This window comes from Grammomys surdaster, unplaced genomic scaffold (assembly GCF_004785775.1).
Source record: "Grammomys surdaster isolate TR1022 unplaced genomic scaffold, NIH_TR_1.0 188, whole genome shotgun sequence".
Classification (NCBI taxonomy): domain Eukaryota; kingdom Metazoa; phylum Chordata; class Mammalia; order Rodentia; family Muridae; genus Grammomys; species Grammomys surdaster.
This window is the reverse complement of record NW_021604633.1, coordinates 12,525,205-12,545,795: the sequence shown is the minus strand read 5'-3', so window position 1 is coordinate 12,545,795 and position 20,591 is coordinate 12,525,205. Positions and strand designations below refer to the sequence as shown.

At 34.5% G+C, this 20,591-nt stretch overlaps 1 protein-coding gene across 4 annotated transcripts in view; it reads right to left on the bottom strand.

Annotated features, from left to right (window-relative positions):
* Dgkb (diacylglycerol kinase beta) overlaps nt 1-20,591 on the bottom strand; it is a 644,882-nt gene that overhangs the window by 403,073 nt on the left and 221,218 nt on the right. For 3 of the 4 annotated variants that reach the window (XM_028768913.1, XM_028768911.1, XM_028768912.1), the window contains 2 exons: nt 19,484-19,582; nt 894-926 (listed from right to left, as the gene is read on the bottom strand). In XM_028768913.1, the coding sequence (XP_028624746.1) occupies nt 894-926; nt 19,484-19,582 (132 nt within the window). The remainder of the gene's footprint in view (nt 1-893; nt 927-19,483; nt 19,583-20,591) is intronic. The other variant, XM_028768914.1, reaches the window with a different exon arrangement.

Sequence of the window (20,591 nt, the reverse complement as noted above, 5' to 3'; positions counted from 1 at the left end):
GAACCTAGCTCAACCCACCAACATTTGTCACAGATGTGCAGCTTAGCCTTCATGTAGGTCCCCTCGCAATTGGAATGGGCACTGTGACTGACTCTGTTGCTAGCTGTTGTATCTCCTTTCCCTATCTACACTTCCTTGTTGGGACTCAGTAAGAAAGGAGATGTTTATTCCTGCTGGGACTAGATGTCCCATGGTGGGGTGGTACCTAAGGGTAGGGCTTCCACTTCTCAGAGCAGGGGAGGGAGTGATAGAGGGAAGAATCTGCTCTAGGCGAGGAATGAGAGGTGACTGCTGGCTGCTGGCTGTAATTGGGATGTAATGTGAATAGAAAAAATGATGAAAAAGTTTTCATTAAACTTATCTAAATGCTGCATCAATAATTAAACTTATTTGTAAACAAAAGGCATTTATTTTGATTATATACTATTTTGATGAAGTTGCATATGAAGCCATATACCACATAATAATTAGTTCACTCTAGAGAGCAAAAGTTTCTCAGCACATTATTGTCAAATACTAGAGTCTTAAAAAGTTGAAGTGATTTGAATTTTTGCCATGTTTTTTTTACCAATGTTACTGAGAATTTCATACTGAATAAAATGCATAGCAGCCATAATCTACAAAATATTGAGTTTTCTCTACACATTTTGTAAAGCATAATTTCTGATACTCTTAATTTTTGACACAAATATAAATGAAAAAGTCTTCAGAACTATTCCATCATTAAAAATACAAAGAATTTTACATTCAATATCAAAATGTTGGCAATAAAATTAGGATTTATTTTAAATGTTAATGTCATGTATGATTTAGAATCACTAAACTGTCTCTTATATCAATGTAAGATGATCATGACTCTCAGTTGTAACAGTTATAAAATTTTTCATACATACCTCAGGAACTGAAGCTCCTGCAGTGGGCATAGTCTGCTGAAAAAGAGAAGTTTATGAAAGAGCAGAAAAAACAAAAGCTGAGAATAAAACACCCCCAATGCCTGTTATCATAGCGTCCTGTATCTGTGAAATACATTGACTATTGATTTTTCATATACTTTTTGTTTCCCTGGATTAAGTAAAAGGGCATCTTTTTATCAAACAAGGGATGCTCAAAGCATAAAATGCAAGATTGTGAAGTAACTTACCAGAGCATGACTTCAGCTAAGCAGCCTACACTGGCCACCACCCCTGTCAAGAACACAAATTTCCATTTCCTTTGCGCGTTATACTTTTGTTTTACAATGATAATTTTAATCATCTCTATGTAGTCATTAGCTTAATCATTAAAAATCTTTTTGTTGAAGTATATTTTTTGGTATAATATATCCTTATTACAGTTTTCGCTCCTCATCTCTTCCAAGTTTCTCCATAATACCACTCCTATTCAGATATAACTTCTTTCTTTCTCCTCTTAGGAGCTGACAGGTTTCTGGGAAATAATGATAAAATGAAACAAACCAAAAATAACACATCAGAATAGGACATAGCAAACAAACAGAAGGAAAACAGCCCATGAAAAAGCATAAGGAACAGATATAGACACAGACCCACTCATTTCCATATTAAGGAATTTCATTGAAAACATAAAACCAGAAGCCATAATATATACACCAAGGACCTGTAGGTTATAAAAATAGAAATAAAATAGTCAAGAAGAAGAAGGGGAAAGAAGAAGAGGAAGAGGAAGAAGAAGAGGAAGAGGATGAAGAGGAGGAGGAGCAAGAGGAGGAGGAGGAGCAAGAGGAAGAGGAGGAAGAGGAAAAAGAGGAGGAAGAGGCAAAAGAAGTTCCAATACAATGTTATGAGACAAGAAACTGCCAAAGATGCCTTTGTTTGTAAAATAAGTCATTCATGGCTGGCATTGCTATTCACACAGCAATCTCCCTAACTTTGCCACTTTCCCCTGATTCATCCCAGTATCCCGTTTTCCCACATGCCTTCATCTCTTCTTATAGACTGTGCCTTTCAGAGGCAGGAGGATTGAGAATCTCTTGTGTGGACCTCGTTGGAGAAGCCCACAGTTATATGTCCAAAATCTAAAAATAAGTATGATAATAGTACCCCATTACTGTTAGTAAATCTACACAGTTCATATACAATTAAATATGCAGGATTGTTTTATTTGAGAGTAGGGTCTTTCATTTATTACTTATTCACTTTATATCTTGAATGCTGCCTCCCTTCTTGGTCACCACCTCCCACAATCCTTCCTACCTTCCCCACATTCCTTTCTCTTCTGAGAGGGTGGAGAAACCTCCCCTTCCCCCTGGAGTATACTCAACATCCCAGCACATCAAATTTGAGAGTAGTTTTAAAGGACAAGACTAAATAGAAAAATGTTAGCATTCAAGACAGTATATCTTCCATTATCTACCACTGATACGACTTTATGAGTCACTTGAGGAGTGTGTGTGTGCGTGTGTGTTTGTGTACATGCTTGCATGTGTGTATGTGTGATGTGACAGTGTGCACAAAGCAAAAATATTAACAAATCTGAAAGGCATGGAATCCTGGCTTCTCTTTTAGTTATTATATAAAATAGCAATTTGTAAGGATAGTTGATCATCTGGATAAAATTTCGTACTGTGGATAAAAGTTGGGTTTGAAATTTGGATTTGTTTTTTTTAATTGGATATTTTATTTATTTACATTTCAGATGTTATCCCCTTTTCTCACCCCCTGAAGGCACCTCCTATCCCATTTCATCTCCTCCTGCTTCTATGATGGTGTGTCTACACCCACCTAGCCACTCCCAACCTCCTGCCCTCAAATTCTCCCACACTGGGACATCCAGCATTCACTGGACCAACATTCTCCTCTCCCACCTATGCCAACCAAGGCCATCCTTCCGTACATATACAGCTAGAGCCATGGGTCTCTCCCTGTGGGCTCCCAGGCTGGTGATTTAGACCCTGGGAACTCTGGTTAATTGGTATTTTTGCTCTTCCCATGAGGCCCACAAACTCCTTCAGCTCCTTAAGTCTTCTCTCTAACTCCACCTTAGGGAACTCATTGGTTAGTTCAATGATTAGCTGTGAGCAGTGGCCTCTGAATATGTTAGGCTCTGGCAGACCTCTAAGGAGACAGCTATATCAGGCTCCTGTCAGCATACACTTCCTGGCATCCACAACAGTGTGTGCCTTTGGTGATTGCACATGGGATGGATACCCAAATTGGACAGTCTTCGGACAACCCCTCCTTCAGATTCTGTTCCACACTTTGTCTCTATATTTGCTCCCATGAGTATTTTGTTACTCCTTCTAAGAAGGGCCGAAGCACCCACACTTTGGTCTTCCTTCTTCATGAGCTTCATGTGGCCTGTGAGTTGTATCTTAGGTACTGAAAGCTTTTGGGCTAATATCCACTTACCAATGAGTGTATACCATGTGTGTTCTTTTGTGACTGGGTTATCTCACTCAGGATGATATTTTCTCTTTCCATCCATTTGCCTAAGAATTTCATGAATTCATTGTTTTTAATAGCTGAGTAATACTCCATTGTGTAAATGTAACACATTTTCTGTATCCATTCCTCTGCTGAAGGACAGAAATTTGGATTTCTTATGTATTTGTGTACAGTTAAATTTCATCTTATATCCCATATCTAAGACAGGTGAAGGAAGATCCATGTAACACTAGGCTACCATGGTGGGTATTAGAAACAACTCACAGAAAATTCTGTTTTACTGTCTTAACCTGCAGAACTCTAGAAAGGAAGAGGGAAATGATGATAGATAGATAGATAGATAGATAGATAGATAGATAGATAGACAGTCAAAGAGATAAATAATTAATAAATGTATACCTATATCTATGATAGGTAACAGACTCTAAAAGCTGAGCATCTTAGTGGAAAGAAATAGTAATCTGATGCAACTTTATAATAGACCTAGAAGAATTCTAGAAGAAATTAAGGTCTCCTGAACTACAACTCATTTTAGAAGACCCTTCCATAACATGAGTATCAAATACTGCTGTACAGGTTTGAAGCCAAAGATTTATTAAATTGTACAAAAGAAACTTGGATCAAGTAACTCATTGACAGCAGAAATCAATAGAAGTAATTGGTATTATTATAGAATGACAAGAGCCCGGGCAGTGTTTTCACTGAAAACTTCTTGATTTTAATAATAATTCTAATTTCTAATCTCCTCAGTGTATGGAACAGATAAGCCAATGAAAGATGGACAAATTGTGCTCATTTTTATCAAAGCCTGTTCAAAATTGTCTGCCACCTCTATATTCATCCTACTGATATTTATTCAGTCTTATGTCATGAACTAGGGAACTCTGAGACTCTTGAGCAAGCAAAGGAAGACTATCCTCGAATATCATGGACAGTAAGAATCTTAGGAGGTTTCCAACTTAGGAAAACACATTCTCCTTTGTCTCCTATGAGGAAGCAACTAACTGTAATGCTCAAGAATGAGATGGAGGATCTGTAAATGGTCCAATACAATCACTGAATACAATGTACATGTCTAAACTAAAAACCTGTTTCCCTAAGAGATAAGGAAGCACATAAAAGCAATAAAAGGTATGTTTCAGATAATCACAGATATTTAAATTCAGAACAGGATAGCAAATGATAATATGGAATTGCTGCTAATTTTCTTAGAAGTCAGAATAGTAATTTTATTATGTATAATGTTATGCTTAATAGTAAAAGGTGCTGAAATATTTAGGGATTTTGTATAACAATATATGTAATTTACTGAAAAAGTGCAAGTTAATAATTAATATGGATTACATATAAATAGATGTGCATTGTATATAGTATGTGGTTGTTATAAGTATAAATGCATTATACAAAGGTATTTATATAAATCTGTATGGCGTTGCATATGAAGAAAGTTATAAACACATGACAAAATAATAGCAGTTATTGCATGTAAGTTTGGTATTTTCTAGGCTTTGCTGTAGTGTGTTTGATAAGCATTATATAGTTGAGAGATAATAAAAATGTATATTTTTCCATATATATTTTTAAATGTATTAGAATATTTCCTTAATGAAGTTAAAATAAAAATGTATACTTCATTCTGGTAAAAGCAATGAATATTTCGACAAAATTCCTGGGTATATATAGATGGGACAGAAATACTGATGAGACTTAGAGTTCTATTTCCAAAAATGAGAAAATACAACTTAGTAGGCTGATGGAAAGGAAAAACAGAGAGAGCTGGAAGTGAGTGTCATAATGAATGACACCTAAACAACTAGTTACCATGAACAATACAATGAGGTGGAGATAAGCAGATATTACAATTTTTCCATTGTGCTGATGTAATGCTAATGTCTGATGGTTAAGACACATGTATACAGTTAACTTCACAAGACTCTCAATGTGAGGATCCACATAAAATTCAGGGTAATAAAAATGTGAGAAAAAGTTCTACAATCTGATGTCAGAAGCCAAAGTTATATACTAAGTTGGGAATAACCAATAGTTTAGGTATAAAAGCAAGCAATAACAAATATTGTAGAATGAATTCAAAATCTCTGTCACTTTGTTGCTACTTGCATTGAATTAGTAGTTTATGGGTAATAATATAGGGGCTCCTCTTCCTTCAATCGGGAGAAATATTAGCTAGCCACTGCCATGAACGTAGGCTTGGCAGAGAGGCATGGAGTCAAAGAAGGTAAGGGAACAGGTTGAAGTTCTCTGAGCATTGAAATATAGTAACTAAGGATAAGAAAGAGAAGCAAGTGAAACTGAAGGCCCACCTAATAATGGTACCAGCCCTGAGAACATTTCCAGATAGTACTCTGCCTTCTGAAATCAAAATGATGGAGATGTCCTAACTGTGAGCTTCCTACAAACAGAATGGATAAATGAAGGGTGGTTATTAAATTAACCTGCCTGCAGGTTGCATCTTCTTGAGTTACATTAAAGCCTCATGCGTAAAAAGGCAATTGCTCCTTCTCAGGATATAAATTCAGATATCATATTACTGCTCTTCCACTCTTCTGTACATATTTTTAAATATTGAGGATGAAATGAATAAATGTTTTAGTTTTGAAAATTGTCTTGAGTATATAATTCTCAGTGTAATATATTTTTAATTAGAATTAATACAGGAACTGTATGTTTTTATTTAATCAACGGGAGATGTGACTACAGAAGAATGTGATTGATTTTATTTAATCAGTATCCTTTTAATATTAAATAGAATACACAGAACAGATAATTAGTTTAAAAGATGCATTTGCCTTCAAGGCACTTATTAAGTTCAATTTAGTAACGAAGAAATTTTAAAATCCTATTACTCTTAAGTACGCATTAGGATATGTTTTACCTTTGTATTTTCTAATTTGCAATCATTTTAAGCTGACAATTTAATCCAGATTGTCACAGGGTGAAGAAAAATCTTTGGTGGAGATTATTGGAAGTTTTAGTTTGTTAAAATATTATAGGCACAGAGTGCTCACACTATAAGGTTCATCTGTTATTTTAAGTCTAATGCGAAATTAACAAAATTAGGCCTTACACTTACATGTGAAAGTTTGTATCTTTAAGATACTGATTTTTACTTTTTAAATCTCATCTAACTCTCCTACTAAACCAAACAAATCCATTTTTAAGATTAGTAAGAAACATTTTATCAATTAAACAATTAACATATAAAATTAGAGTTAGACACAGAAACTTGTTTGCTACCCAATGCTCTCATTATTCAAATAACAGAAAGATAATTGTTTTTGTTGTGGTTGTTCACAGCTGGAGATGTAAGTAAGTAGTCATGAAATTGCCTAGTATACAGAGGTCTAGGTTTGATTCTCAGCACAACACACTCATAAATACACTCACACATGAGAGAGAGAGACAGAGAGAGAGAGAGAGAGAGAGAGAGAGAGAAAGAGAGAGAGAGAGAGAGAGAGAGAGAGAGAGAGAGAGAGAGAGAGAGAGAGAGAGAGGCAGAGACACAGAAACAGAATTACTTCTATAAATAACTTTTCATTTTTATCTTTAAATGTTAATGAAGAATTTATAATATGTAAAAAATAAAGCAAAGGACTGTGAAAAGTCAATATGGATTAATTCAAGACATTTTTACTGCTGAAGTATTCTGAAAGTATACAAATGAATTATTTTAAGCTGCTCCCTCTCTTCTATATACATATGTATCATGTATATCTAAATATCCTAGTGAAATTTTGAAATAAAAGGGTTTCAAAAACACATATGCACCCACACACACAACATGAACATATACACATTTTGCTGTGATTATTTCACTCTTTCTCCCATTAATAAACATAGAAGATTTATGTTGGATGAAAACATCTACTTCTGTATCACTTGAGTCTAATGGGAGAGAAAGAAAGAACGATGCTTGAGCAAGAGAGAGAAGAGAATCCACTTCCCAACAGCTAATGGACCAGATTGATACCTATTTATTTCATATCCATAAGACATTTATTATACTGCCTGTTATGCTTGTTGTTCCTCTTCATAAAACACGAGCCAATTCTAGCGTTCTATCATCATGGATTCAGTGTACTCCTGCCTTCCATGATCAGCACAGGTAATGACAGAGTATTGACGTCATATTTACAGTCAGAGGTTAGTTTTCTTTTCATAGTCATTTGAAAAAAAAAAAAACGTTGAAGACAGAGCGTATAATAGAATTCATTCTGATCTTTTGTCCATCTGAATACCCACTGATCTCATGCCAAAGCATTCTCTAACCAGGTTAGAGTCCAGCTCTGTATTCACTTTAGGTACAATTCAATTGAGTCAAAATTTACACTGACTGCCAGTCAACCTTATCATGAACTTTCATTATGTGCTTGTAATTAATTGGGCCCAGCGAACAATATCAGTACTGAGTTATAGCCTTTTTTCCCCTGACCATATAATTAGAATATAATTACCCACAGGATATCAGGATGATGCAGAACCTTTCCTCTAAATGCGCCCTCATTAGGAAATAAGTCTCAATGTACATTTATTCAATCAGTGTGAATTAATTAAAATGTTACTGAAATAAAAGAGGGTAGCAATAAAGAGTGGCTGGCATCTATTAAGAGACAACCACTTGAGATCTGCATGCACAAATTGTGTTCAAACCCATTTAGCGTGAGTCGGAACTTTGGCATGCAGTGTGAGGTACAAGCGCCATACTCTGAAATCTGACTAAACAAATCAGTGTGTATCTTTGGTTTTGAAAAGTATTTATTAGACAGTGCCTAAAATATATTTAGTGTTTGGGTAAGCTTTTACAAATCACATTGTTCTCTGAAAATTCCAAAATGGTGTTATCATGAGCTTGAATGTATTTGGTATGCAAAATCACTTTAATTATAAAGTGTCTAGGCAACTTACATTTTGCCTCTATATTATAAATCAGGATATTAAAATAAATATTTTTACTTGCAAAGCTTATAAAATAATGATCGAAAATGCTCAGACTTATAAAAGTACAAACTATTTCTGTATTTAATAAAACAACCAAATCCCTTAACCCAGCTTAAGCTATTTTAATATCATATTTTCTTTAAGATGAACATATGCATGCACCTAAGAATATATTCTTTTTTAAACGATGCATATTATATCATACCACACATTCAGATTATATAAAATATGGTAAAAATAGTAAATGCATAAGAAATCTCAGAGACATGTGATACTTTCCACAAAAAAAAGTATGAATTCATATGAAATTTATCTACTTACGGTCTAGTTTTCATATTTCCCTAATACATGTATTATGTTCCATTTCAATAAAATTGTATCAAATTGATCACTATATGAGTATTAAAAATTTTAAAAGCACAATGCCATAAATAGAAAATAATTTCAAAGATCTATGTGTAATAAATATGATATATTCGGTGTTAAAAATATATCTCATAAATGAATTTAGAAATAGATTTTTATAAAACTTAGTTCTGTTATTAGAATTTGACATTCATTCGAAATAACATGCATATACTGGTTTTCAGTGGAAATTTTGGATCAACACTAGGTTAAATTGCTATTTTCCATATGCTCTTTAGGAGTACATGCCAATCAGCTTGTAAGTAATCATTTAATTTTTAAAGAGTATTTATTCCATAATATTATACATGTGTGTATGCATATGTATGTTGTAATTCCATGTTTTGCTTATATTCTAACATAATATTATTCCCAGATATTATGCATATCTCGTTGGAAATAAACAATGCAATAACTCCATAGACAAAAAAAAATGGACTCTCTCACACAGTTGTGTTCTTTTTTAACATTAAAGGTTTTTTGGTTTTGTTTTGTTTTAGTATTTCAATAATGAAATGCATATGCATCCATATTTTCTCATAGTGTGCTTAGAAAATAATAATCAAAATTAAAGAAATATGGTGGATGAACCATACAGAGCATGGAAAAAGAGTATTTTTAATCATGTCAAACAACATAGAGGATCAAAAAAGGATTTCTAAAATTGCCTGTTGGTAGTCCAACGGATTCTTCCAAGAAGCACCCACACATAGCATGAAAGCTACAGCGAACTCTCAGGCCTGATTTTTTAAGAATCTGTGTTCAGAGGAAGTGATTATTCCAGAAGCAGAACAAGAATGAAAAAGGAGCATTAAGCCTCCACAGGACCAAGCATATCCCCTCGCACTGAGGCCAGACAAGGAAGACTTCTGCTACATGTGTAGCAGGAGCCATGGAGCAGCCAATTTATTTTCTATGGTTGGTAGCTTAGTCCCTGGGCGCTCTGAGGAGACCAGTTAGTTGGCACTGTTGTACTTTTTTTTTTATTGGATATTTTCTTTATTTACATTTCAAATGTCATTCCCTTTCCCGGCCCCCCAAAATCTCCTATTCCGTTCCCCTTCCCCTGCTTCTATGAGGGTGCTCTCCCACCCACTCACGCACCCGCTCCTGCCTCCCCACCCTCGAATTCCCCTCACACTGAGGCATCTAGCCTTCACAGGACCAAAGCCCTCTCCTCCCATTAATGCCCGACAAGGCCATCCTCTACTTCTTAGGGAGCTGCAATCCCCTTCAGCTCCTTCATTCCTTCCCATTACTCTTCCATAGGGGTCCCCGGCATCAGTCCAATAGTTGGGTGTGTGTAACTACATCTGTCTCAGTGGGCGGGTGGGTGGGGGAACACCCTCTTAGAGGCAAAGGGTAGGGGAGATGGAGTGGGGTACTCATGGAGAGGAACCAGAAAGGGGAACAACATTTGAAATGTAAATAAATAAAATAATTTTCAAAAGAAAAAAAGGATGCCCATATGCACAGTAACATACGCAGGTATAGAAGAAACAATAATCGGAGGAAACAGTTTTTAAAAAGCCCGTGTGGATTGTATAGAATACACATACGATAGAAGAGAGGAGAATCTTCAGTACTCCAGAGTGACATTCTTTCAGGATTTGTGTAACTTGTTCGAATAAAGCTAAAAATACCACGACCCTTGAGAGACTATCTTAGGGTTTCTCTTGCTGTGACAAAACACCTTGATCAAAAGCAACCTTGGGAGGAAAAGGTTTATTTCAGCTTACAACTCTCATGGAACATTCCATTACTTAGGGAAGCCAGAGCAGGAACACGAGGCCTAAATTTGGAATCAGGAATGAAGAGGAAATCACAGAAGAGGGCTGCTTGTGCCTTGTCCCCTTCATGACTTCCTACCCTGCTTTTTTATACAACTAAGAACCAAACTGGTGGGGCAGCTCATTTTGCTCATTTCTACCTTTTGTCAATTGGAAACACCAAGCTAAACAAACAAAAATGACCAACTAACCAGGGAAGAGTGTGTGTATGGGGGGATCTCTTTAAGTGACAGGTCTTACCATCTCTATCTGACAGCAAAGAGAGGGCCTAGAGGCTTCAACAGAATTATTTCAATTCGTGGGGAAACAGAAACACAGGTTGACACAGTCAGTGAAAATATGAGTGAAGAATATGAAATATGAAAAAGATGTCTATGTAACAACATGCAGATAAAGTCGTTTGTTCTTATATTTGAAGGAAAAATGAAACTGAAAAACTGACCTAAGTAAGAAAACAGAAGGAAGCATAAATATGGATCCTTTATGATGGTCCTTCTCAACAAGAAACATTAAACCCACAGATGATATTTGCAAAACATATCCCTACATGTCTAATGGCTTACGGGATGTCTGGTTTGGGTTGCATTCAACATTTAACACTTAAGAGGTGAGAGTGACACAAAGCATTATCTTTAATGTCATTAGATCTGATGTCTGTCCTGGTTGGAGACAAGCATAATAGAGAAGTTCACATTCCTGGACACCTTTATGACATGGTTTGTTGCAAATTTACCTTGTCAGTGTTTAACTAGAAGAGCATTTTGATACACATTAGACAACAAAGGACAATTTGAGAAATTGCATGAATTTATAAAAGATGTTTTTTTTGTTATGGTATACCATAATTGGCTTTTACTCTGATTTGAAAATTTTAATATTTATCGTTACAATTGTTTTTCTTTTACCAGTTGTCCAACATTTTGACATTCTCATTTTAGAGAGAAAAAGCCTTTAATAGTGATCTCATCAAGAAATTAATATTTAGTTCATGTGGATTATCCGAGGTTAGACATTTAAGATTCTTTCTATTACTCCACGTAATCATACAACAATCTCAACACTTGCTAGCTGATATTCTAGCAAATGTGACATGAGATTACATCATATATTTTATTATTACATGTGATTCCATGAATCTTGAAACTTTCCCTAATATCTAGTGGAATGTAACATTTAATCAGGGCACTCTTAACAAGAAAAAGTATTGCTATGGGCTCTTAGAATAAGTTTTTCTCATTCTTTCCAATATTATGTGCTTGAACACATTTTCCTGGAAAATGTGGAATAATTATATGAGGCAAAAGAGTTGTATAGAGATTACATGAAGGAAATCAGTAAAACAGAAGACACAGATTCTTTTCATTCAGTTTGATTTTTTTTCTCAATATCCCTAAAATTAAAAAAAAAAAAGCTTATTAGTCTTGTTTTTTATTCTAGGTATAGCCTTGTGTCCTTCCCTTTGAATGCTACTCTCCAGGAATCCAGACACTTACTTAATCCTCCTATGCATCAGAGAAGGGTCAGTTGCCCTGGGTGTTTACTCTGCATTACTCTGATGGTGGTGTATTTTGGCTTATCTTCTCTCTCCTATTTTCCATCTTTATCCTTCAACCTTCTAGTTCATATGCTTCAATGGTGCCAATGTGAAATAGATGCTTTGTTTATTGTCCTTTATCAATAAAAAACAATTGCAATTGCTATTTCCTTCATTCTATGCAATGAATGTTCAGGCATGCAATATATCTAACATTTATGGGATATACTACTTCTTTATTCTATAGTTACAGAATTATTACTATTTTTGATAATAGTAAAATGAGCTTTACCCATAAGCCATCATCCTACATAATATTACCAATTTTAAGAATGCAGCACAAAATGAAACAAGGCTACCACATTGCACTGACAGATCCTGGGACACAAGGGCAATGCCCCAGACTGCCATATTTTGATCTCAAGGTTTATATGCGAAAAAAAAAAAAAACCTCTGAAGTATTTCTCTAGGTAAACATTATCAAGCTTGGATCTTTTATTTCATTTAGTAGTAAAGCTACTAAAATCTACAGGTGGAAAAATGAAAACTAACACAGTCAAATTTGTAACATTTAGTGACACAATTTTTTAGTTCTAACTTAACTTTGGTATAAATTTACTCACTTCTTGGTATCTCTGTATTTTTATATGTCCTGCCTTAATCATTGTTGGAAATTGATTTAGTAGAAGAGCCTAAACCATTCATTAGTAGATAATCCCACATCTTTATTTGTGAATCACAGGCACATGTGAATTTTTAAATTTAATTTGCATTTACTTTAAGATTTTTATCTTGTTATGGTTTTAAATCCCCTTTTGAGATGTTTATGTATGGGTGCATATTTTTGATTTCCATTTGATTTTTATCTTCATCAAACTTCCAAATTATATTTTATTGGCAATGTGTTTTGGCTTTTCTATGAACTGGGTTAAATTTAATATGGCACAAATTCGTTTCCTTAAAAAGAATTATAACTAGCTCTGTGTACAATTAAATTTCAAGAAGAAACTATCATACAGACCTATAGAAATATTGTTATAGTCCTATTAAAAGTAAACAAAAAATCAAAATCCATTATTTTAGGTGGAAACAAATATAAGTATACATAGATAATGATCATTATCTTAAGAAATGACATCCTGTGTGTTTGTGTGTGTACGTGTACGTGTGTGTGTGTATGTGTGTGTGTGTGTGTAACAACTGCATACAAATTAGTTCCTCAGAATATAACACAGTTAGTCTAATGAGAACAATATAGTGAATTATGAAGCTAGCCAGGACAATTTAGTGTAGTGAAATTTGATCCATCTCACAGGTATAGACAGTGTAAGAATCAGATAATGCCTCTCTGTGTTGTCCTCTTTCCGATGATACAAATGTTAGTATCATGCATGAAGAATATGCCTAGCCAGAAACAAATGTAGACCTATTTAATACACATGATAATACTGTAATGTTCTGTACTCCTCACTGGGATTTGATTGCTACTCTTGAATTCTGCTCATCTTAAAAATTAAATAAATACACAGCAACTTTCCTTTGTGAATAATACCATGAAACTGAATCTTTTAGAGTTTCAAAATATAAAAAAAAATGAGATCCCTTTTGACTATCATTACCATGATGACAATTATGAATTGACCTATAATGAATATTAATTAAATGAATATTAAGTAATGACACTGATGAAACATTTATTGAGAACTGACAATGTACTTTATCCCCATTCTTTTGACAAAGAAAAAAAAAGGAAGAAAACTCCATGGGTGCAAATCATCAAATCATAGGTAAGTTATGCAGACAATTTCAAGGAGATACATGAGTTCCCTGGCTGTAGCTGAAGGTGAAAGAGGTAAGTTGAAAAGAAGAGCGAAAAAACCTGAAACAGTATAAAAGTAGAGTATGAAGCTCAGAGCAGCAAGCTCAGCCTCACTCAAGGGTTCACACCTCAGCACCACACACTACGTCTATGGAAGCTCAAGAACTGGCGTAAGGAAGTTACAGACTGTTCGCAAGTTGGAGAACTGTAGATGATTCAGATGTATCCCTCCTCGTAACACTGGCTGATGTTCACCATTGGGGTTGTTATTATTAATTCTCACTTGTGAGAGGTAAGTGATAGGTAGACGCAAAAAGATCCCATAATAACCGAGCTGTGAAGAAGACTCGCACACCATATTCACTCCCTAACAGACCTTCTGACATTCTGTGGTGTAGTGACTTAGTTTAACACATGCTCTAAGGAAGACTTCACATACCCTATGCTATTTAAGATGTAATCACCATATTTACAATGTATAATTTAGAATGCTTAAAACTGTGGAAGAGTAAGAGAGATCGGAAGAGGAGAAGTTAATACGGCATATGGTTCTTTGAGGGTGTTATACGTAGGACTACGTAGATGGCTGCTGCAGTAACACCATAATTGGCCACATTACAGAGTTAACAGTGAGGGAGAAAGAGAGGTAGAATCGGAACCATTTGACTCAAAGCTAAGGAATATTCTTAGATCCTAAGTCACTCAAATAATTTGCTTCCACTTTATATGATCTAAGAAGCATTACTATTAGGTTGGCATTTGTATAAACTTCTTTACTAAAACTTTGTAATATGCTAACTATATCTATGAGAAATTATTTCACAGAAATGCCTCAGTTGTCCAAAAGGAGAGAAAATGTTAAATAGATCAAATCTGTAATATACATCCTCTTATTGTTAATGGATACTGCTTTGATTATGCATTATGGTGATATGTTTGAGTTTCAAAGGAGATGAGATAATCAGTTGAAGCCAATTTAGAATTAAAAATTAATTATATCTGCCAGGATGTGATGTCTATTTTACAGATATCTTATTTATTATGCTCCTGTTTTGCAGATAGGCATGCAGTACAGAAAAAAAAACTGGAATCACTGCAAAACAGAAACATTTCTAGAAGAAAATAGCATGTGACAGTGATACCTTGTACTGTTGGGTAGAAGTCAGGAGAGACTGGCCTTTCTAAAGATTTCTACTAGGTGGTTACCCCAAACAAAATAAGGATGGGCAAAGTGGTACCCACAAGATCTACCTACCACAGAGGTCATTTATTATAAGGTTCTTTTATATGACTGAATTAAAGATTCGAAATTTACATCCTTTTAGATTTTATGAATATCTAGTTACTTTTACAGTTAAAGCTTAAAATTTTAAGTTCTCGTGCAATCCTAATAATATAAAGATGATATAAAGTAATCTTTTTCCAATGCTAGTTATATTTTATAGAAATTTTTTTTCTGAACAAACACATCACACTTCATTTACCAAAGAGAGATGTTATTAGCTAATCTGGTAAAATAAAGAAATAGTTGACAGGGCATAGATACAAATGACTCAATGTGTGTGGTCTAGATTTGCCTATCCAGTTATTCTTCTGCCTGCAGCAGAGAAGCGGCTACTTGACTAGACGAAATTTAGGCCTTTAACTTATCTTACATTTCAAGTGTGTATGTGGCATTAAACTCTATAATTTGTATAATGTATTTTTCTGATAAAGGATTACACTATGCCTACATACAAATATTTATAGATATTCCATAAACATATTTGTTTCAAATGCTTGTTTTGGTCTCTTGTCCTTTTGAATTATATTGTTTGCTAATTGATGATTTTATATTATATATACAGTATTTCATTACTATACACACACACACATATCAGTCATCCTGAACATTCTTAAGGAAATGATATTCTCTTATACCACACTTAAATGACAGCATCCTGTTCTGTACACCACTACCCCATGCTACTTCTTTCCCAATCTTCCATGTCTCTTCTTTTCTATAAGTTTCACTGAGTGAATTTCACTGGATGAATTAGTTGCACTCTTCTTTTATATCCATTTTGCTTATAACACCCCACATTCTTAGCCATTACAATGAGTAATGGTTCCAATAGAGAAGATACTTGGCTTCCAGATAAAAATATTCTTCTAGCGCCAATACTGAGGACCACATAGTTCTGCCACCTCCTCTCACACGTCACCAATGGAGAACAATTATAGAAACAAGTTCTTGCACTTATTCTCAGTAGTGTTAAGATAAGCATCCAATAAACCATTCTTAGAGTACCTTAGCTTTGAAATATGTAGTGAACACTCTGCACACCCAGACCCATGGCTGCAGATTTCCTTCATCTGAACCAAAGCAACACAAAGATAATTCTAAGCTTCTGGTCTCTGCTGTAACATTCTTCCAGTTATCCTTACTTTGTCATGTTGTAGATGTCTTTTGACCATGCATGTCACAATCCCACATCAGATATCTCTTCTCAACGCTACAAGTTATTTGTCACACAGATAACAACTACTCATTTTACAAAACAAAACTAATCATGAATCAACTATTTATATTAAATGAACTTGAAACAATTTTTAACAAGGTAACTGCATCTTTCTCATGTTCCATTCTGCAGAGGGGAGCTAAGACAAGGGGATATTAAATATACTGGCAAGCCTTTTAGCCACCAGAACAACTGCAGTAGAAAACACCGACAGTTTCAAATGCTGGTAAGGGTATGGAATGCTATTTCTGATCTGAGAAATGCTAACCCTCAACAAACACCATCAATATTGTAATTAAACTTCTGCACTTAAGGGGTTAGACTAAAGAGAAATGAAGGCATAGGCCCCAAACAGCCTTATTTATTGTCAAGAGATGAGGAACTGGAGGCTGCACAATCCCAAGTTCTCTGCACAATACTGAAATATGTCTTTTAAGAGGGTGAGTGCTATGGCCTGTGCATCTAATTTCAATTAAACTGTCTTCAACAAAATAGCTAAGGAATAATTGCATACAAGTAGCCATTTCTACTTCTTTGACATTTTGTATGGTGTGACAGGTGATGTGAGTGACTGTTTCATAATATCGAAGCTCAACACTTCTGGCTTCTAGAAGAATACTCTCAAAAATCTAAACCATAGACATTTAAAATGGGTGACTCATACAATAAAGGAAATCAACATTTAAAAAACCAACTTAGCTAACTTTTATTTTATTTAAGACTTATTAGTTTTCTTTAAATACATACTAAAATGTTATAGCATATAACAGTGTAAAATCCATCCTGGGATGATCACGAAGGTCAACAGATTAGAAAGACTAAATGGCCATCAGTTTGGACAGTTTATTCAATTTTCTAGGCTGACCATTATTTTGTTTAAAAGATAAGCCTTTTAAATCATTAGTGGGTATAATATTCAATGTATTTATTCTATTATACAAAAACGGACTTTCACTCTTGCTTTACATGGCAGGACAAATCCTAAGATGAAGGAAGTAATTTCATCTGCTTTATTAACATACACAAGACTGCTGAGGCTTGAGGAGACAGGTGTACTTTGAGAATTACACCCATTTCAATTAACCTTGATTTCCAGTGTCTTATGTGTTTTGCAAAAGATGGAGCGTGTTGATCCAGTTAAGAACTTTCTTTACATAGAAGACTGTTTGGAATTCAAATAAGGAATTGCAGCAGTCATTTTATACATGAAAGCGACATTTCATATTTGCCTTTTGGAATGTAGACCCAGAAAGAAGCTTGGAGATGGAAAGGAAACCAGACTGTAAGAACATAACTGGGACAGACAATTCCAGGCAAAAATTTGTCAAAGAGGCATAGGGTCAACCAGAGGTACACTATCACACTAGGAAGAGTAGTACAAGTGTTAGAACTGTGACATCAGAAGCAAGACTTGATACACCGTCACTTGATACACCATTAGCCATCAAGGTGGCACTTTAACCCCTGCAAAGATTCTGAAGAAAGGGTCTCAGAAAACTTCCAGGACCGAGAGAGGCATGGTGACTGATTTAAATGTAGCTAAGGAATTGCCTGAGACAGGAACATATTTCAGAATAAACCATACTCTAATGATTCAATAACAAAAGTTGAGATAGAAATCATGATAGATACCACATAAATATCTGATGATTGAAAATAACTTTTCAGAATCAAAAGTATTCAAATGCAAGAATAGAATTTTTGCCTGACTTGTGGGAAGCCAGGAATATCCATGTAACACATGCTATCAAGCCTTCAACTTCCCACAGAAAAGAATGACGGGAAACCTGCATCCCATGATTGACATCATGGGATACAGCCTGTCCTGAATGTGAACAGTTCTCATTGAAAAAGGTATCCCACCTGAATCTTGATGGTACAAAACAAATTCGACTTTTTGTGGCAGTTAAAACCTGATCTCAAAGATCCATCTAAATCATCAAAATTACAATATTTTTGTAGAAAGAAAGCTAATGTTAAAATTAAAATACTTTCATTACTCTAAATGCATAAGAATAGCAACAAATTAATTTAAAATCTAAAGTATTTTATGACTCTCAATATTTATAATTAATATCATTTATTTTGTATGTTTGACAAATATTACACTGAGAAAATATTAAAATTATTTACTGCCATCCTCAGCATTTGGAGATATTTTCTTTTTTTTACTAGTTTAACACAATAGAGTTTATAATAATTTTGTATATTAATGCATTTTAAACGCTATCAGCATTTTGCAGATAATCACAAAAATGAATCATAAGTGGGTGAAAATTGAGTAATTTGATTAATTTCTCAGTTGACCTTTACAAAAGCATTTGTATAACATTTCTTAGTTGTTATAGTTTTAGTATGTAAAACCAGAGTTCTAGACATTTATTCTCAGGTATTTTTTTTAAGAGAATGATGTGTGTTACAGATATAACATAGCTTGTTTTGTGAAATAACTTTTCATTCAGTAATGATTAGAATTCTGAAAATGAACATTGTCTCTGAATACTTGTTTCTATCCTTAGTAAGAGTCTTCATAATTACTCCCCCACTCCATTTTTCTTTTTTCCTATTTCTTTAATAGGTAATTAATCTGCAGGTAGTAGAATTTATTGTTTAGTAATTTTTGAAAAACAGCTAGTAGGAATGCATAACATATTTCAAGATCTGTGTCATCACTTCAAGGTAGCCTCTGACCTAAAAGAGAAACCTCAAAATCTTAGGCACATAATGTGTATTCCTAGCAAAAATGCCCAAAAGAATAATCTCATTTTCTGGGAATCTACGTATATAAAATGTATAAAATGTGGATGCATTCTACCCATCCAATTTCTGGTAAGTACAGCGTGAAGAGACAACACCCTAGTCTGGTTCAATTTGAGCATCCTTTACGCCACTGTGTATGCATACAAAGAAGAGAGTGCCATGAGCATAGGTTTCTGCTATGGAGTGATGGTGTGGGTTACAATGACAGAGTTGTTCCTTAAATAATGAAAAATTACTTCCAGAACTACTCATTGGTATAGTATTCCAGTTTCTCACAGTATGCACAAGTAACACCCAAATGATAAAGACGAACTCACCAATACAACTGGACAGATTGTGGTGGGTGGCAAAATATGGTCCTTCAAGGGTCCACAGTCACATTCAGGCTTCAGATGAGAAGCACATTTATTGTGCAGCTAGGAAAGGAGACAGGAGTAATATCAAATCTACATGACAATAGCATCCAGGGAAGAATTAATTGCAGATTAGATACAATAATACATTAAAAGTATATTAGAAGAATTATAAGAACAAACAGGCTCACTTACTGAAAATTTTATACTAAACAACCCTGCTTTCCTTTCCAAATTTATTGCCAACTGCAGTGTTTCCTTGCTTATCCTTCAATATAATATTGAAACCACTGTGCAGTGTTTATGGTTCTTTTTTTTCCTTTTGACCCTTATGTTTTCTCAAAGTCATTCCAAAGTGCACAGCTCAGTATGGGGCATAATTGATCCCATCATTAGTTTTAACTTTGTAATTCAATATGTAAATGTAACCTGAGATTCATCTCAGTAGGAGCAGGATATAAATAAAAGAAGATGATTATGATTATGAAAGTGGATCTTTATATTGTATTTACCAGCCCGACATTAGGTTAACATGTAATCGTATAATGTGATATTTATTTTACAATATGTATGAACCTTAGCTGATATTTTTATCAACCCTGATCACTAGTTTAAATTCTAATGAAAGTATAGAAAAATGATAAACTACCGATGTTTTGAAATCAAAGAGATGGTCTTTATCAAAGATGTGATGAAAATAATTCTCAAAGATATTCAGAAATTTCTCCCTTCACTACTTGATATTGATTTAGTATGAAAATAACCATATGGCTTGTGTGTTGTTAAAAAAATTAATATCAGAATAGTTTTCAGTTTATCCACTCATTTCAGAAGGTCACTCCATTTAATCCTTAGCAGTGTTAACTCCTCTGTATAAGCAATTAATTAGCCAGTGAGCTTAGGATCCTTGTTGGTTTGATGGTGATGATGGAACTGCACTGAAAGAGGATTTGTGCTGTCCTGTACTTTTCAACATTTGCCATATAAAGGCCCGTGTTTAGAGTTCAAGTACTTGAACTATAATTCGTGCCTATTAGTCTGCATTATACAAAATAAACATATTTTTACATAT